At 46.8% G+C, this 19,008-nt stretch overlaps 1 protein-coding gene and 1 long non-coding RNA gene across 6 annotated transcripts in view; one reads left to right on the forward strand and one right to left on the reverse strand.

Annotated features, from left to right (window-relative positions):
• The first annotated feature begins 8 nt into the window (after nt 1-8).
• Nucleotides 9-11,372, forward strand: LOC309855727. Of its 3 annotated transcripts, none has more exons than XR_014306948.1 (4): nt 9-887; nt 1,299-1,480; nt 1,630-1,818; nt 7,995-11,372. It is a non-coding gene; the product is annotated as an uncharacterized lncRNA (long non-coding RNA). The 3 variants fall into 3 exon arrangements; XR_014306949.1 differs by having other exon boundaries at nt 1,630-1,681; XR_014306950.1 differs by lacking the exon at nt 1,299-1,480.
• The window catches only part of MICU1 (mitochondrial calcium uptake 1), a 242,801-nt gene continuing 234,396 nt past the window's right edge, over nt 10,604-19,008 (reverse strand). For all 3 annotated transcript variants that reach the window (XM_082715893.1, XM_082715895.1, XM_082715894.1), the window contains 2 exons: nt 16,377-16,466; nt 10,604-11,599 (listed from right to left, as the gene is read on the reverse strand). In XM_082715893.1, coding sequence (XP_082572019.1) covers nt 11,439-11,599; nt 16,377-16,466 — 251 coding nt within the window. In that variant the 3' untranslated portion in view covers nt 10,604-11,438. The remainder of the gene's footprint in view (nt 11,600-16,376; nt 16,467-19,008) is intronic.

Here is a 19,008-nt window from a genome sequence, read left to right on the forward strand (position 1 = left end):
GGAGAGATATTAACGAAGGTGCACGCCCAACATTCCTGGATTCCAGAGGGTCCTGTTGCGAGGTCTTAAAGTTGCATATGTTTGCACGTTCTTGGTAGTAACTCTGTGAGTTTGAGACGAAGGTCATTTATTTATTCGTTCCAGAGATGCTTGCGAGATTGGGTGTACAGTGAACAAAACAAAGCCCCTGCCCTCATAGAACTTACATTCTAGTGTGTGTGTTTTGGGGGGAGGGGTAGGAGGGAGACCGAAATACTCAGATAGTGACAAATGCTATAAAGAAAATAAAGAAAAAAGGAAATAGAGAGTGGTAGGTGGTATTTTATTTTATTTTTAAAGATTTTATTTATTTGACAGATCACAAGTAGGCGGAGAGGGAGAAACAGGCTCCCCGCTGAGCAGAGAGCCCCATTCAGGCTGGATGCGGGGCTCCATAGGGGGATCGATCCCAGCACTCTGAGATCATGACCTGAGTGGAAGGCAGAGGCTTAACCCACTGAGCCATCCAGGCGCCCCAGTGGGTGATATTTTAAATAGGCTGATCAGAAAACTCTCTGAGAAGCTGGCATTTTAACAAATCTGAATTCAGGAGAAAGAGCAGGTACTCCCGATACGACTCTCTGGAGGGACGATGTCCAGGCAGAAGGAAGAGTTTGCAAAGGCTCTGACAGGGAAATTTTCTTGGTGAGTTATCACAGGATCAACGAGGAGCACGTAGATTTACACTGCAGAGTGGAATCTGTTCTATCAGGCTTCCTTTCAAGACTGCCACTCCAGTGAAAGCAATCGTGTCAAGGTTACCCACATTGCCAACTCCACTGGTCACTTCTCGTCCTTCTACTGGACTTTCCTGCAGGATTTGGTAAGAGGCTACTACTAGAATCCAGGTGAGAATTACTGGTAACTCGGAGCAGGGCAATGGTGGAGGTGGTGGGAAGTAGTCAAATTCTAGATGTATTTTGAAGACACAAATCAAACGAGTTTGCCAGTGGATTGGATGTGGGATGTGAGGAAGAGGGGAGTTGAGAATAGATTTCAGCGTTTTGGACTGGTCAGTGTGAGAACAAAGGCTGCCTTTACTGAAACTGGAGAAACTGGGGGAAGTTGGAGAGGAGCAGTTTGGTAGAGGGGATATTAGATGTTTGATTTAGAGTGTGTTAAGTTTTTGATGCCTTTTAGAGTCAAGTGGAGATGTCAAGTAGGAAGCTGCATATTTGTAGGGTTTAGGGAAGAAGATGGGGATGAAAATACAATTTTATTTTATTTTTTTTTAAAGATTTTATTTATTTATTTGACAGACGGAGATCTCAAGTAGGCAGAGAGGCAGGCAGAGAGAAAGAGAGGAGGAAGCAGGCTCTCCGCGGAGCAGACAGCCCAATGCGGGGCTTGATCCCAGGACCCTGGGATCATGACCTGAGCCGAAGGCAGAGGCTTTAACCCACTGAGCCACCCAGGCGCCCTGAAAATACAATTTTAGAAGGTAACAGATGGTATTAAAGCTATGGGACAAATGGACAAGGGCAGGTAAATGGTATTTACAGTTCTGGCCATGGATGCATCGAGGAAGAGAGGGTAGATAGGAAAGAATATTAGTCTGATTACTGAGTCCTGTGGCTCGCTTATTTACAGGTCTGGGAGAGGAGGAGGAACCAGGAAAGGAGAATGAAGAAGCAGCTTGTAAGTAAGAAAATGAGTTCTCAGAAGTCCAGTGAAGCAAATGTTTCAAGAGGGAGGGCGAGGTCCAACTTTGGCAAACCCTGTGGGGAGGCCAAGCAGCAGGATGACTGAGAAACAACCCCTGGATGTGACCATGTGGAGGTCAGTGGTGACCTTGACAAGGTTGCTGTCAGCAGATGGTAAAGGTGAAAACCTGCTAGGAATGAATTCAGGAGACTGAGGGTGAGGAAGAAGTGGACTGGTGGTGGAGAGGAACGTGGAGAAGTTTTTGGTTTTGTTTTTTTTTAATCTGGGATAGGAATCATGTAAGTGGTCAAGAAATGTTGGTGATGCAGAGGAGAGGGGAGACAATTACAGCAGTCGGTGGGGGATCTGGGGCCCCCGTGGGGGGATGGCCTTTTGGCTTTTGGCAGGGAAGGCAGTATGCTAGGTACACGCAGGGCAGCGGATAAATTTGGAAGTGAGAACATAAGGACATTCTTTCTTTTTTTTTTTTTAAGATTTTATTTATTTATTTGACAGAGATCACAGGTAGGCAGAGAGGCATACAGAGAGAGAGGAGGAAGCAGGCTCCCCACAGAGCAGAGATCCCGATGTGGGGCTCGATCCCAGGACTCTGGGATCACGACCTGAGCCAAAGGCAGAGGCTTTAACCCACTGAGCCATCCAGGTGCCCCGAACATAAGGACATTCTTTACAAATAGGTTTTATTCTCTCTGTGTCATAAGAAGCAGGGCATCCTTGGCTCCACATGCTCATTCCTTGGAAATCTCTTCACGTCCAGCTTTCCTTTCCATCCCCTCAGTTCCCTTCCTAAGGGCAAACCCTTAGGACTGCCAGCTGGCCTGCGAGAGAATAGCCTGGTGGCAAGAAATCAGCCCCTCCTTCGGAAGACAGCCCTACCCTTGGAGAGAAGGCCTCCACAGATTGACAGGTCCCTAACGTATTTTAGTGGATAAACACTAGCATCCCTCGCAGATGGCCTTTGTGAGGTGTGTTGATCTAGGACCGCCACGCCCATCTTCCCATCTTCCCCTCTTCCGCTAAGTATCCTGAAGTCTCCTCTTCCCTTTCCTGAGTATCCCGAGGCCCCTCTTCTCTGGCTGACCACAGGTCCTTCACTCTGTGAAGAGGGCACTTGTGGAGAAAGAGGCCTGCAATTTCATTGTGTTAAGGAATGATCGCCCAGCTACTGGCTGGTGAGCCGTCTTCTCCTTTCCGGCAACACATATAAATGACAAAACCTTACTTAAATTTTGAGTCTGTAGTCGGTAATTTGGCCTGGTTGGCAGGGTCTGGAGCAGTAAGGCTCTGGTGAGACAGGCTGAGCCTGTGTATGTGGTAGGACTTTTCTGCATTCCTCCCCTTCCTTCCTCTCTGCAGCTGAGGGGGGTTCGGAATTGTTTCAATTCAGGAAGCCTTTGTTGTTTCAGAAGGATTATAAACTGCACCTCAATGCTGATCTGACTAGCCTCCATGTTATTAAGCCTTACCTTTCTTCTAGATCTCAAACTGGGTGTATTGTTTTTTGTCTTGAGGCAATTTGACTTTCTATGGGTCATTCTCAGTCCAAAGGCCAGGAAGGGAGCCACACTCCTGCTCAGTTCAAGTTAAGCATTATGGTCCTTGGTCTATCGATTTTGTTTAAAAATGGAACTGGTTTGCCAGATTGGAATTACAGTTTCTCCTTGATAGTTCTTGAAGCCAAGATGTCATGTTTTTGATCTGAGGGAAAAATTGGAAATGTCTCTCCTGACTAGCTGGGATCCCGGTATTTGTGGGAGGATAAGGCTCAAAAAGAGTATGTGGGGGGGAGTCCTTAATTGCCTCCACAGATACCCAGGAGAAGACACTGGGGAAATCAATCTGCAAATGACTCTCAGCGTCTCCCCATTTTGCTTCTAGAGCGGACACCGTCTTTGTGTTGGATGACCACCAGCCGCCATATTTCTCTCCTCTGCAGACACCAAGAATTCAGTCCGACCTTAACCATGCTTTAATCTCCTATCATCCCCTCCTCATCTCTACTAAGACAGTTCTCCCCAGTCCTATCTATCTGCCCGTCCTCCTAAGTTATCTTTCCCATCTGGCCGAGCTAACCTGCTCTTCCAGGCTCAGCTTCACCTCCATCTCTGAAAAGGTAGAATTAATTTTTTAAAAGATTTTATTTATTTATTTGACAGAGAGGGAACACAAGCAGGGAGGAGAGGGAGAGGGAGAAGCAGGCTTTCCCCTGAGCAGGGAGTACAGCGTGGGGCTCCATCCTAGGACCTTGGGATCATGACCTGAGCCGAAGGCCGATGTTTAATGACAGAGCCACCCAGGCGCCCCAAAGTAGAATTAACAGCCAGATGTGTATATGGGAAACTCGGTACTGTCCAGAACTTAAGGAATTCAGAATGCACCATGACTCAAGGACAGCGCCCGACCTCGGGGAGCTCACAGTCAAATGGGGAGCTCCATATTAACGAGAGCACAGTGTGGCAAGTACAACAGACAAGGCTCGGGAGGGGAAGTTGCTAGTTGTGTGTGTAGGATCCTCGATGACATCTGAGGCAAGATCTGAGGCTGGGGAGGGACCTCCTCCTCCGTCAGTCCGGCCTCTCCGTGGACCCTCACCTTCACTGCCCCCCACCGCTGGCACACCTGTCTCCAGGAAAATTAAGATGGGGATTTTGCCCTTATGTTCCCCATGGCCTGATACCTACTCTGGGCTCAAACAAATGAATAGTAAGTGAATCCTAGAGACAGGTTTTTCTCTCTCTAAACATTTTATTCAGAGTTTTCCTGAAGTAGCCAAGGGGCTAAATTCCTGCCTAAAACTTCAGGAGGAATTGCCGAGTCAGTGGAGTATCCCCCACTCCCTGTCCTTTGCTCTTTTGCTCTCTGGTTCCCCAGTGTCCCTTGTTGCCTCCAAATGTGACCCACCAAGCCCTTCCGAGAGCTCCAGGCTCCAAAATCTTTCCCTGAGAAACTACTCTTACTGATTAAACCATGGTTTACAATGGAATACTGTGCAGCTGTGGGAATGGCTGGGAGGCTTTCCAACGTATGCCTTTTTTGTTTTTAAAGATTTTATCTACCTATCTATCTGTGTGAGAGAGAGAGGAGGGGAAGAAAAGAGGGAGAGGGACAAGCAGACTCTGCGCTGAGCTTAACACCCGATGCATGACCCGATCCCACGACCCTGAGACCATGACCCAGGTTGAAACCAAGAGTGGAATGCTCAATGACCGAGCCACCCAGGCACCCCTGTACACCTTTTAATGTTAGGGTTGATCTTGGAACCATACCATATGAATGTTCACATAAGGGGAAAGAAAGAAGAAAACCTAAACCTCACACTGAAGATAGTGGAAATTGACCTGTGTGTGAATGACTGACAGGTGATTGAATATTCAATTTGATTTTCAACAAATTGTTGAATGAATGCATAAATATTTCCCCATCACATCTTTGGATCTCTGCTATAGTCTTTTGCCTTCTCACTTCCCCTAGAGAAAAAGGAGGTCTTGACACCTAGGCGGGGCTGGAGACTGGAGTACAGCACAGAGCACACGCAGCCCTTCCTTCCTTCCTTCCTTCCTTCCTTCCTTCCTTCCTTTCTTTCTTTCTTTTTCTTTTAAAAATTTTACTTTTTTGGGGTGCTTGGGTGGCTCAGTGGGTTAAAGCCCCTGCCTTCAGCTCGGGTCATGATCTCAGGGTCCCGGGATCGAGCCCCTCATGGGGCTCTCTGCTTAGCAGGGAGCCTTCTTCCCCCCTTTCTCTGCCTACTTGTGATCTCTTTCTCTCTGTCAAATAAATAAATAAATAAAATATTTAAAAAAAATAAAAAATAAAAATAAAAATTTTACTTTTTTTACTTGACAGAGAAAGATCACAAGTAGGCAGAGAGGCAGGCAAGTGGGGGGAAGCAGGCTCCCCGTTGAGCAGATAGCCCGATTCGGGACTCAATCCCCAGACCCCGAGATCATGACCAGAGTCAAAGGCAGAGGCTTAACCTACTGAGCCACCCAAGCACTCTGGGCAGCCTTTCTACCAAACTTGTCTCCTCATAGGTAACCCACAAGCACAGGTTCTTTGATTCAAAGTCCTTTCACTTGAATGATCTTCACTCCTAATTTCTCCTGGGGAAGACATGGAGCTGGTGTTAGTATTTTATAGTTGGGAAGACAAGTCAGACTTTATATGTTTGTGATTAGTTGGCCTTGAACCTGGGAGAACCCCGGTTTTTAGGATAGATTCCTACACCATATCTCCACCCTAGATCCCCTTCCTGGGTCCAGATTCCTTTTTTTTAAGTTAATGTTTCATATATTCTTTTTTTTTTTTTTTTTTAAGATTTATTTATTTGAGAGAGAGCGAGAGCAAGTGAGAGTGAGCAAGCACGTGAGTGGGGGGAGGGGCAGATGGAGAGAATCTTCAAGTAGATTCCCGGCTGAGCACTGACCGGATGCGGAGCTCAATCTCACGACTCTGAGATCATGAGCTGAGCCGAAACCAAGAGTCAGATGCTTAACTGACTGCACCACCCAGGCGCCCAGATTCATATACCTGAGCACCCATCAGACATTTCTACCAGGATGTCTTAGGCACCTGAGCATGTCAAAGAAGCCTCTTCTTCCTCCAGCCACACCTGGTTCTATTTCCCATTTCCACAGAGGAGCACTACCATATACTCTGTTACCTAAACAGAAATCTGGGTGTCATCCTTAATTATTCTCTCTCCCTCATCATCCTCCAACTTACATGACCCCCCCCCGTCCCCCCCCCCCCCCCCGGCCTGACGTAGAAATCTCCCAATTCTGTTAGCGACTCCAGCTCTGCAGCCATTGCCCTAATCCAGGCTCCCAGCATCTGCTAACTGGATTATTATAGCAGTCTCCAACCTGGATCCCACTCCAATCCATCTGTGGCTTTGCATGCAAAGTCATCATTCAAAAATGCAAAGCATCATTACGTCATCTTCCGGCTTAAAATCTTTCAGTGGCTCCTAATTATAATTAAGATAAAGTCCCAACTCCTTAATGGGGCTTTAAGGGTCCTATAGGATCTGGTTCTATTTTTTTCCTCTCATAAAGCCATCTGGGTTTGGTATTTTTTGTCGTAAGTGGATTTTTAAACTACTGATTCACTTCATTATAGCCTATTTGGATTTTAAATTTTTTCTTGTGTTATATTTTCTAGGAAACTATTCGTTTCAAATTTATTGGCATAAAATTGTTCCTAATATTGTTTTAAAATTTCTGTAGTATCTAGTTATATACATTTAAAATTGTCTAATATTTTTTAATTTTTGCTCTTTTTATTTCTTTGGGTGATTTTTTTTTCCTACTTCTTTTAAAACTTTTGAACTTCTAAAATTTTCCTTTATTTGTCAAAAGATTTTATGTATTTATTTGAGAGAGAGAGAGAGAGTAGGGGGAGCAGGAGAGGGAGAAGCAGGCTCTCCACTGAGCAGGGAGCTCGACACATGGCTCGATCCCAGGACCCTGGGATCATGACCTGAACCGAAAGCAGAGGCTTAACCAACTGAGCCACCCAGGCACCCTTTTTCCAAATTCTTGAGGCAGATGTTTAGGTTACTGTCAGCCTATCATCTGTAAGTATGGAAGTTAAGTTTTAAGTTTCCCTTTAGCTGTGTCCCACAAGTCTTAATATTTAGTATTTTCATTATCATATTCAGTTCTAAGCATTTTAGAATTTCCATCATGGGGTGCCTGCATGGCTCAGTCAGTTGGGCGCCTGCCTTTGGCTCAGGTTGTGATCCCAGGGTCCTGGGATTGAGCTTCCATGCTGAGCAGGGAGCCTCCTTCTCCCTGTCCTACCTCTCTCCCGATCTTTTTTGCTTTCTTTCAAATAAAATAAAATAACATTTCCATCATAATTTTTTTCTATAATCTATGTGTGTTCTATAATCCTCAAATGCATTTTAAATCTGTGTGTGTGTGTGTGTGTGTGTGTGTGTGTGTGTGTGTGTGTGAAGATTGCCATATTAATTCATTCTTAGGTCACAAAATCACTCCCCAATCTGTCCTGGATACTCCTTAGAACTCAGTTCCCAGTAACATGCTTTTCTGGCCTTTGGATCTTTGCAAGCACAGTGGCCTCTGCCTGTCCCCCTACCCCACCCCCGTCCCCGGTTGTTAGCTCCTTCTCAACTCACAGACCTTAGTGACTTTTTTTTTAACCTTAAAAATAAATCATTTCCTCTGCAAGCCTGACTTGAGCTCCCAAATCTGGACTGGGTGGCCCTTCTGCTGTTCTAAGTGCTCTCATACCAGCGTGTACTTAACCTTGTTGTTTCCTTTCTCTAGAACAAAAACTCCTTGAAGACCTTGCTCAGTGCCTGGCACATAGTAGGTGAGCAGGAAAGAGTTGTGGAGTGAACAGAGTAACTCACACCCTCTCATTTGCTGGTAAAAATTCCTTTTCCAGAGCCTCAGGAACAATCCCCAAGCATTGCTCCTTTCCGCTTCTCAATTATAATCCTATCCATACCGTCTCTCTTCATGGTTAGGTCCACCTCTGGCTGTTCATCCCGCCCCCCACGGTGCCACCCTGGTCCCTGCAGAGCCTACTCTCAGGAGCAGGGCTGGGGCGAGGCTGGATTCAGGGAGCCTCCCCTCACCAGCTCCAGACCAGACTCCCTGTGCTAAGCCTTCTTGCCAGCAGGTGGCATTTGAAGCCTGAAAGCTGAACTCGTGCCTCTGGTCCGTCCTTCCTTCTATAAGCCTCTTGGGGGCACATAATCTGGCTTGGGCCTCGCTAACTCTTGGAGAGGATGCTCCAGCTGGGGGACCTGGCTGCTGGCTCCCAGGCTGCTGTCCCTTCCTTCCTATCTGGTAGCAGCCACGGTCTGGACTTCTCCTTCCTTAGCCTCCAATTCATTTCAAGTGCATATGCTTCAGCCAGAGCTGAAATTAGGTGGGGCACTAAAAGCTATTAATATGATAATTTTGGAAGAGTACACATGTCCTTAAGCCCATTCTCCTTAGTAATTCTCCGTATTCTCTCTGCTTGTGCTTGCGGATGATGCTGAGCCCAGGCCCGGCCCGCAAGGAAGCGCAGCAGCCTGGGTCCCCCTCTCAGTTTCTTTCCCTCCCTGAAGTCTAAGGGCTAGAGCTGGACAATTCTTCGTGTTTTGTTCTTTGTTTTTTAAAGAAATGAAAAACAGCAGCAAACAGAGAATGGCTCTGGGTAGGTGGGAGCAATTTACGGAGGCATTGCTGATACTGCTTTTACATTGTTCAGGAGTTATTTTAACATCAGCTTTGGTGGTGGACCGTTTCTTTGACCATGTCACTGCTCTGGGTCTGAACTTTGGGGGGGGGTGACGATCTCACAAACATTACATCGATTACAGACAGCAGTGTTGTTGGGGGGCGCCCTGAGCCTTGGGAGGCAGAGGAGGGGCAACTCGTCTTGTCAGGAAGATGGCCCAGGTGGGCCTCTCAAGCAGGGGACAGCTGGAGTGGAGGCTTGAAGGAATAGGGGGTAGATTATTCTATGCAGGCAGAGCAACAATCTGAATGAACAGAGAAGCATGTTATCAGCCTTTTGTGTTCCCCGGTGCTCCCAGCTTATCCCAAATGCTGCCTTGTAGAACCCTCTCAAGCCCGCTCCCATGCCGCCTTGCTCAAGGACTCCTTTGGGGGACCCTGGCCTCCTCTGGGTGACTTAGCTGGTACCTCTCACCTGCACCTTTAACCCAATTGTGCCAAAGTATGGCCATCCTGTCTTCTTGAGCACCTGGACCCCTTGGTGCTGCCTTGGCCATTCCTGGTAGCTAAAGGAGCTCGGTTGGAATTCTGTGTACCTGTGATGGGTGAGGGCCCTTGACGCTGGGTTTCAAGATGTAGGGAAGATCTTTACCCTCCCCTACCATGCTCTGCCTTTCAGCTTCAGTGAACCCAGGCCAATCAGCAGATCTCTTCTTTCAGGGAAACGACTGCCCCATGAAGGCTGTGAATGGGATTTTTCTTTCAGGCTGGAGAAACCAGGATTGTGGAGAACAGTGATTTGGAGATCCTGGGACCAATTTAAGACAAGCTCACATTTCGCTGATGCCTCAGCTCCGGAGCAATGAGCAAGGCTACACTTGGGTGCCAGGAATTCCAATCCCAAGAACGGAGAGAAAGACCAGAGGGTAGACGAGGTGGATGAGTGGCAAACTCCTTTGAGAGAGAATTGAATCTGCTCCCAGAAAGGATGTTGGAAATGAGGCTATTAGCTTGCTCTGGAGAAAATGCCGGGGTTGACACTGTCACAGGGGCACAGACCCAGGCCTCTGCTCTTATTTGGCAGATAAACCCTTCCTGCCAACTTGCAGGCCTCGCAGGAAGCACTGGAGTTTCGGTGTGGAGGTTATTACACTGGACTGGAGATGCTCTGAAGCCAGGGAGCATCACTGCGAGGCTCTGGAAGCTGCAGGCATTCTGGAAGAGAAGTGAACGAGGGGCTTTTGGACCTGGAGGAAATCTGAGAGCCCATTAAAACTCAACCCTGGCATTTTAGAGTTAGGAAACAGATGGGAAATTGCTTGCTTGTTCAAGGCCACTGGCGTTCGTGAGAGTGGAGTCCATATAACACACTGGGTGCTGGGCCTCTTACATGGAGGTCCACCACACCGGGGGATGCTCATATACTCTCCCGCCCCATCTTTGCTCCTACTCGTGGGGTCTGAGTTATCAAGGAACGTGCACCTGGCCCAAGATAAAACGCCATCCAGACTGTGTGGCGACAGCACGACTGCTAACCTCCTAATGCCCTCACCTTTTGTGTCCACAGTTGCCCTTCAATAGAAAGAACCAGACACTGGTAGAAAGAAAACACGTCTGCTGCTAGCAGGATCTCAAACCCAGTGGAGAAATGAAAAGAGAAGTACCCCAGAGGATCCTAAAATAAAAGACGTAAGAGCCTTGGGTGGGTTGGGGGGGGAGTTTACTGCAAACTATTATAATTAAAGTGATATTTTACAAGTGCTTAAGACAGCGGGCAGACCAGCGGTGAGCCAGGCCTCGGCTTCAGAGATGCACTCCTAGAGGGAAATGGCACTTGCAGGGAACACGGCCTCAATCACTGCTGCTCGTCAGGCACCGAGTACTGGCAGAGTTCTCTCAGGGAGCCTCAGAGCCGTGAAGCAGCTGCTCGAAATTCCAAACCCTGCTCCATTCCCGCTGCGCATATCACTTGCCCAGAGCAGGCCTCACAGCCACCCTGGGGACCGACAGGGATCGTTTCCCTGGCCCAGGCTTCCCGCCAGCTCAGGCCGCCTGGCCCCTCCCCAGGACCCTTTATCACAGTCTTCCTTCTGCCCTTCAGACATCTGCCCAACTGTAGCTTAAAATCACCAGCGGCAGGAAAAGCAAGGAATGCTCCCGATGTAAATCCACAGCAAAAAGGACGAAAGAACTGAGCAGTCGCCAGGGTTGGCAGGTACGTGGATGGTTCCCTGCATTCTTTATCCATAGGGTACTTGAGGGCATAGTGCTGAGGAAGGTGCCAGAAGTCTGACTTTTTACGACTTGTTCATGTTTCTGAGAACCTGCGGGGATGATCACTGGGCAGAAGCAGAGCCTAGAAGAAACGCCAAGCCAGGGGAAGGAGGGGAGAGGGAAGACTGGCTGAATCCTGAGATCATTCCCAAGAGGAAGGGAGCACTACTTCCAGAAGCAGCAGCTGGAAGGGTTGTGCCAAGGCTCTGTCCCAGGGGTCAGGGTGCTCTGGGTGGAGGAGGAGGTCCCTCCTGCAGTTTTGCGTTACTGTTTAGGCAAAGCGAAGTCCCAGGCAGTTTCCTGTGCACATTTCCACATGGCCTGCATGAGGCGGGTGAAGCCCATGTCTTTGGGCTTCTCAAGGCCTCTCATCAGCCGCTGCTTCATGATGGAAACAAATTCCTTATTGCTCAGCTCCCCATTGCCTAGAGGAAGAGGCAAACACAAGAGGGATAAGTGAAGGCCTTGGAACAAAGACACAGAAAATTTCATCGTTCACGCAACGTGGGTTCCAAAGCCCAGTGTACTCTCACAGCCAAATTCACACAAATGGTTTGCTCCTTCCTTGATGTTTCCGATTACAACTCAGTGACAGTTTAGTGTGTGTGACAAAAGTTGAACAAGAATATACTGTAGGTCAGGTCCTGTACTAGGAATTGAGAATAAAGAGATAAATAGGACTTTGTCCCTTGAGATACTCCCAGGTTGTGGGAGAGACAAATACATTATTTCAACAGTGCGGTAAATGCCATCGTGGGGTAAAGAGAAGATGCTCTGTGGGACCAGAGGAAGGGACCGAACCCGGGCTGCGGGTGGCACAGTACGGAGGCGTAAAGGCTTCCTGGAGGTGACTCCAAAGTTGAATCCCAAAGGATGAGCAGAAATTGGCCAAGTAAAGGGCAGTGGGACGGGGAGGCATTCCAGGTAGTGGCAGTAGCATAAACAAAGGCACAGGCAGGGAGCAAGGCGACTGCTGAGTAGTCAGGAAGTGCACACAGAGGTGGGGAAGTAAACGGAAGAGGCGGGCAGGAGACAGGTCCCCAGAGGTCTTGTATTTTCACTAAAGGGTTTGTGCTTTATCTTCTAGGCAGTGGAGCACCAGGAAAGGACTGCAAGTAAGTGAGATGGAATTAAAGATTTCCATTTTGGGTGGATTCCTCTGGCTGGATATATGGGGATGGGACTGGAGAACAGCAGTAGGGAGTCAGTCAGGAATAGTCCAGGTGAGAGAGGGAGGGGGCAGTTCATGGTAAAAACCCAAATTAAAATCTGGTTTTGGGTTACGCCCATCTTCTCATGGCCTCGCATTCCACCCTCTTCAGTGACAGACTCTCAGGTCTGCAGAGGAACTTGGAGAACATCTCATTTAACCAAAGGTCAACCTCTCAAGCCACACGAAGAGTAACCATTTCAGCAGTTGAGGATAGGTGCCCATTGACTACATGCCCAGGAGTAAATGTCTGCTTGAAAGAATGGCAGCCATTACTGGTGGTGGTAAAACAATAGGAAACCATAAAACAGACTTTTACTAATGATTGATCGATCTGGGAAGAGAGTGGAAAGAAGAACTTCTGTACTTCTGTACAGAGTACCTGAAAACCTACACTGGCTCATGTTTTCTGGCTGAAGGGGACATGGACAGCCTCAAAGATACCTCACAGCAAGATCAAAAAAGCAAGCCAGCCCAGGGAGACCTAACCTATGGTACCGGAAGTCAGGAGAGGGACTGCCCGCGGGAGAGGAAGTGGCTGGAAGGCGGCACCAGGTCCTGCTTCTGGACCTCTGTGGTCCTGCCAATGTGATGTTTCTGGATAATACTGCTTACACAGGTGTGTTCAGTTTTTAAAAATTTAGCAAGCTGCATACTTAATGGTATTTGCACTTTTCTGTATGTGTGTACTTCAACATGAAGAGTTAAAAAGTAGCCTGGCTGGCTGAAAAGTGATCAGTGATATGGCTTGTTAAGAATGTAATTAAAAGGGGGCACCTGGGTGGCTCAGTGGGTTGGTTAAAGCCTCTGCCTTCGGCTCAGGTCATGATTTCAGGGTCCTGGGATCAAGCCCCGCATCCGGCTCTCTGCTCAACGGGGAGTTTGCTTCCTTCTCTCTCTCTTTCTCTGCCTGCCTCTCTGCCTACTTGTGATCTCTGTTTGTCAAATAAATAAATAAAATCTTAAAAAAAATAAAAGAATATAATTAGAAGGGCACCTGGGTGACTCAGTCAGTTAAGTGACTGCCTTTAGCCTCAGGTCATGATCCCAGGGTCCTGTGGTAGAGTCCTGGTAGGGCTCCCTGCTCAGCAGGGGGTCTGCTTCTCTGCCCTTCCCCCAACTTGTGCACACACTCTCTCTCAAATAAATAAATAAATAATTTAAAAAATCTAAAAAAAAAAAAAGGAATATAATTAAAAGTATTAAAAAGGTCCAATGAGATTCTTAATATTTTTTTAAGAGAGGCTTAAAAAATCTGAGGTCATTTAGACTGCCAAGGGATTTGCTTCCTTCTTCCCTAGGGCCAGAGCTGATCAAGGTGAATGGCTTACTTATGAAGCAGGTACATGACTGAATTGTCATCTGTGTGCACATGTGATCTGTGAGTGCAACTCTAAATTCTCAGGTCAACCAGTCTGAAAAGTCAATGTCCTTTGGCATTCTGACCTAAGATTTAATGTGTAAAAATAACAATAGATTTTTAATTTAATATATACTTCATTTTTCTATAGATTAAGAAAATAAAAAAAAAAGAAAGAAAAGAAAATAAGCCCCAGAGATGTTAAATTATTTTTTAAAAGGTGGATTCAAGTAGATACTGACAGAACCTCCTTCTAAAAGGTGGGAAAATAGGGGCGCCTGGGTGGCTCAGTGGGTTAAAGCCTCTGCCTTCGGCTCAGGTCATGATCCCAGGGTCCTGGGATTGAGCCCCGAATCGGGCTCTCTGCTCAGCGGGGAGCCTGCCTCCTCTTCTCTCTGCCTACTTGTGACCTCTGTCTGTCAAATAGATAAAATCTTAAAAAAAAAATATTAAAAAAAAAAAAAGGTGGGAAAATAAAATTTCATTTCTCAGGCCTTCCTAGGAGAAGAGGGGAGCTGTGAGGCTTCTTGCCTTTATTCCTGTGTTTACTTTGCAGACCAGCTCTCTGGCTTCAAAAATTATAAAATTGTGGTTTTTGGGAAAAAACTCAAGCCACCCAGAAGTGATTAGGATAAAAACCAAAATCTGAGAAACGGTAACCTCTCTAGAGCAGTGTTGTTCCTTAGAACTTTCTTTGATGAGGGATTTTTTTTTTATTTGTGCTATTTAAGACAGTAGCCACTGGTCACATGCAGCAACTGAGTACTTAAAATGTGGCTTCAGAGACCAAGAAACTGACTTTTAAATTGTTTTTAATTTTAGCTAATTTAAATGTAATACCCACATGAAACTAGTAGAATATCATGTAGACAGAGCAGCACTAGAAAATGACCCACCCCTATGTGAGGGTGAGGCCATCTTCTTGCCCTAACCCTGCAGTTTTCTTCCACTCAGACCTGGTTGTGGGTGCAGGTGGGAGGTTTAAATAACTCAAGTTCAACTAGGTAACTTCAATAACTCAAGTTAATGACATCTGTTATGTGCAAAGTACTACCCGAGGTCCTATGGAGGGGTCCAATGGAATAAAGGATTTGCAGTAACCCTTAAAAAGCCCACAATTTATTTACAGCAGCATTATTTACAATAGCCAAGATACGGAAGCAGCCCAAGTGTCCATCGACTGCTGAATGGATAAAAAAGGTAGGGTGTGTATGTATGTGTGTCCACACACACACACACAGAATGGAATATTATTTGGCCATAAAAAAAATGAAATCTTGCCATTGGTAATGACATGGATAGAGCTAGAGAGTCTAATACTGAGCAAAATCAGAGAGAGACAGATACTGTATGATTTTACTCACGTGGAATTTAAGAAACAAAACAAGCCAAAGGAAAAAAAAATAAGATAAAGCAAGAAACAGACTCTCAACTGTAGAGAACAAGTGGCTGGTTACCAGAGGGGAGGCGGGTGAGGGGAGTAAGGAGGGAGCTGTGATGCGCATGGGTCGGGGCCGAGGGGGGGATGTATGGAGTCACTGAATCTCTGTATGGTACACTTGAAACTAATGTAACACCCGCCTCATTGGAATTGAAGTAAAAACTTAAAAAAGCTCACAGTATAGTAGGGAAGTTAGGTCACGTGCACGGAGAGAGTGTAACCTGTAGTAATGAAGACAAACTGAAACAAGCTGAGGAATGAAAAAGCCAGAGTGTTTCATTATTATGCTGGGGCCAGAACGAAGGTTTCACCAAGGCAGGAACTTCTGACCGGGTTCCGGGATTCCATTAGCTTCACTTCCTGGGAAACAAGCAGGGGAGGGAACAGAACATAGAGGGAGGCGGCCAGCTTGGATTCACAGCTTAGCTGTGCTACTACTACCTGACCACGATCTGTGTGCTCCTGGGGAAATGACCTCACCCGAGTCTCAGCGTCCTCATCTGGAAAATGTCATGAAAAATGGCTCCTACTCAGAGGGTTACCTGAGCAGCTTAGCACAATGCTGGCTCTTAGTAAGCACTGAGGAAAGGTGTGAGCCTCCACGGTGAACAGCAGTATTGCATCAGGCAAGGTAGCTGAGAACCGACGCCACAGGGGAACCAGGACCTCTCACGTGAGCTAAGCTACAGAGCGGTCGCAGACGCGCCGCTACAGCTGGAAGGCAGAAATGGGATGTGAATGACTGCGATGTGCTCTGGGGGGTGCAGGGAAGATCAGGACCACCTTCTTTCTAGACAGATGATCACGTGCTCCTACTCTATGAAGCAGCAAGTTGGATCTAATATTTTTGTCTCCTTTTCTGAGCTTTTATATTTGAGTTTAATTCCCTTTTAAGATCACCCCCTAGAGTTGAATTGTTTCCTTTTTAAAGATCCTTATGGTCATACATTCACTTAGGCCTACAGGCAAATTGGAATTACGAGAAGAAATGGAAAACACAAGCTCAGAACGGGGGTTCTAGCTCTCAGTGTCATGGCGCTGAGGGCTGAGCTACTGCTGTGGGAAAGGCGTAGGCTCAAGAGGCGCAGGCAAGTGCACTAGAGCGCTCTGCTAGCCTCTGGTATCAACAGTGTCCACTTCAAGGATGGTCGGGCTCCGTTTTCCCGCCAGACTCCAGAGGGCCCCACTCACCGTCGCAGTCGAAGAGCGCAAACACCACATCACACACGTGGTCCGAGAGTTCCACTTTGGCCACGGTCCTGGCCACCTGCTGCATGGTCACTGCAAGAAGAAAGATGCTGAATTAGCACTTGGCAGAGGGACTTTCAGTCTGCCTTCTCTGAATGCGTGGGATACAACTACTTAGTTGTAATAAAAAGTTTTCAACTATATTTAAGAGAATGAGAATGAGAATTTGGTTTTTAACCCGCAACAGCCTTTCCTTTTCACCTCAGGCTCCATTCTTTTCTACTGCTGCTACATTTTAGGAGGTATATACAATTAAGTAAGAATGCCTGCGGGGAGGGAGCCTGGGTGGCTCAGGTCATGATCCCAAGGGTCCTGGGATCGAGCCCCACATCAGGCTCTCTGCTCAGTGAGGAAGCCTGCTTCTCCTTCTCCCACTCACCCTGCTGCTGTGTCTCTGTCAAATAAGTAAACAAAATCTTTAAAAAAAAAAAGTAAGAATGGCTGGTATTAAGTTCATAGAGACAGAAGGTGGATTAGCGGTTACTAGGGGCTGGAGGTATTGGGAATGGGAAGTTAGTGGTCAGCGGATACAGATTTTCTGTTTGGGGTGATGGAAACACTTTGGAAGTAGTGGTGATGGTTGTACAACAGTGAGTGTAATGAATGCTGATAACTTGTCCACCTAAAAATGGTTTAATTGGCATCTTTATGTTAATATACATTTTTACCATAGTAAAAATTAAAAAAAAATTTTTTTAAAGATTCATCCATTTATTTTAGAGAGAGAGAGTGTGTGAGTCTGTGTAGGGAAAGGGGCAGAGGGAGATGGAAAGGGAGAGAGAATTTCCAGTTGACTCCCTGCCAAGCACGGAGCGTGGGAGCCCGACTGGGGCTCGCCCCACTACCCTGTATAAATTATGACCTGAGCCAAAACCAAGAGTCTGAGGCTCAACCCACTGACCCAACCAGGCTCCTCCATCACAGTTAAAATTTAGAAGGTGAAAGTCCACATAATATTTAAGGATGGGAATCTAATGGTCTAGAGTATTCATTGGCGGCTTTCCTAGTAAATTATCACCAGAAGAGTGCCTAGAAAAAAACCCCAAAACTAAGAATGCCTGATATTACAATAGTCTCAGTCTTGGCATTTCCCTCCTACAGGAAAGAATATGATAATAAGGGGTGGGCCTGGGTGGCTCAGTGGGTTAAGCCTTTGCCTGCGGCTGAGGTCACCATCTCAGGGTCCTCTGATCGAGTCCCTACTCGTGATCTCTCTCTGTCAAGTAAATAAATAAAATCTTAAAAAAAAAAAGAATATGATAATAAAAAGTCAAGGAAATAAGTAGGCAGCGAAACAATGGGAGGTGGGGAATGAGGAGGCCTGTGGCAGTACCCTCGGACATCACCCTTCCACTGCTGGGTGCCAGAAAATTACCTGCACTGATGAGCTCCTTGCCCCTCCTCCCTACAGGCTGCCCGTCCACCACTTTGTCTCTTCCAACCATGCCCCCTGGGGTAACAGTGGGCCCCATCTCACTAGCTCAGTGTCTGCAGCCTTGTTTTTCTTCTTCCAGACCTCCACAGAAAATCTCTCCTCTCTTACCATTTTCTTTTTATCTGCCATTTACTGTTAAACACTGGCAATCATGTGCGAATTGGGTTCTCATGAAAAACAAGCCAGGAAGGGCTGGGCTGTTTCCTTTGCCTTTTCTCCCTTCTGTCCTCCAACCTGATCTAGGGGCACGTATAAACTATGTTATTGCTTACAGACATGCTCTTAAGTGAGATGAACCCTGCGGGAAAGAAAAGGATTGATTTTTACTTATCAATCACCTAGCAATGAAGTGTTCTCTCTAAGTATCAGATTAGATTCATCCAGAAGCAGTGGGAACTTGAATTAGAGTCATTGTGCCTTCTCTGCTGATTTCAGTCCTGTAATCTCCGTTCTTTCCTGTCATTTTCTTCTGCATTTGGCCTTTCACTTGGCCTCTGTCACCTCCCTGTATTTACCACTGGGCCCCTGAGGTCAGCACATACAAATACTAGAGCCAGGCAGGGGGCAAAGGGGTGCAGGAGAGAGAATCCTTGGAGTCACCAGACCTGCACTCTGGTCCTGGTTCCACCACCCACTTGCTGTATGACCCTGATAAAGTCGCCTGATCTCTTTAAAAATTTACTTTTTTCCTATTCATATGAATGGATCTACAAGATAACCACTAAGGTGGCTTAGTCGTAGGAAGAAGAGTTGATTGGTGTTTTCTAGAATCTGAGGGTGGAGGTGTACAGAAACAGCTGACGATCTGTGTGAAGAAGGGCAGAGGGAAGTTGTACAGGCCACAAGCTAGGCCATGCCTTGGTGTTCACAGCCTACAGTTTGAGGGGGACGGCTGCCCAGGAGGGCTGCCAGGTTTCTCATCCCGCACCCAGGACGGGAGTTGGGGTGAAGGAGGAATCAATGTCGCCTGGACATTTAAGACTTAAGCAGAAGACATTATTTTAGCGGATGTTCAGGAGATGTGGTTAACTGCTGACAGGCAGCTGGAGAATCTGCACGACTGTAGAAGTTCTAGGGTTTTAAAAAACTTTGCCTTGTTGGTCTAGACATTTGATTTTTTTTTTTTTTTTTTTTGCTGGC

The sequence above is a fragment of the Mustela nivalis genome (assembly GCF_964662115.1).
Source record: "Mustela nivalis genome assembly, chromosome: 2".
Taxonomy (NCBI): Eukaryota; Metazoa; Chordata; class Mammalia; order Carnivora; family Mustelidae; genus Mustela; species Mustela nivalis.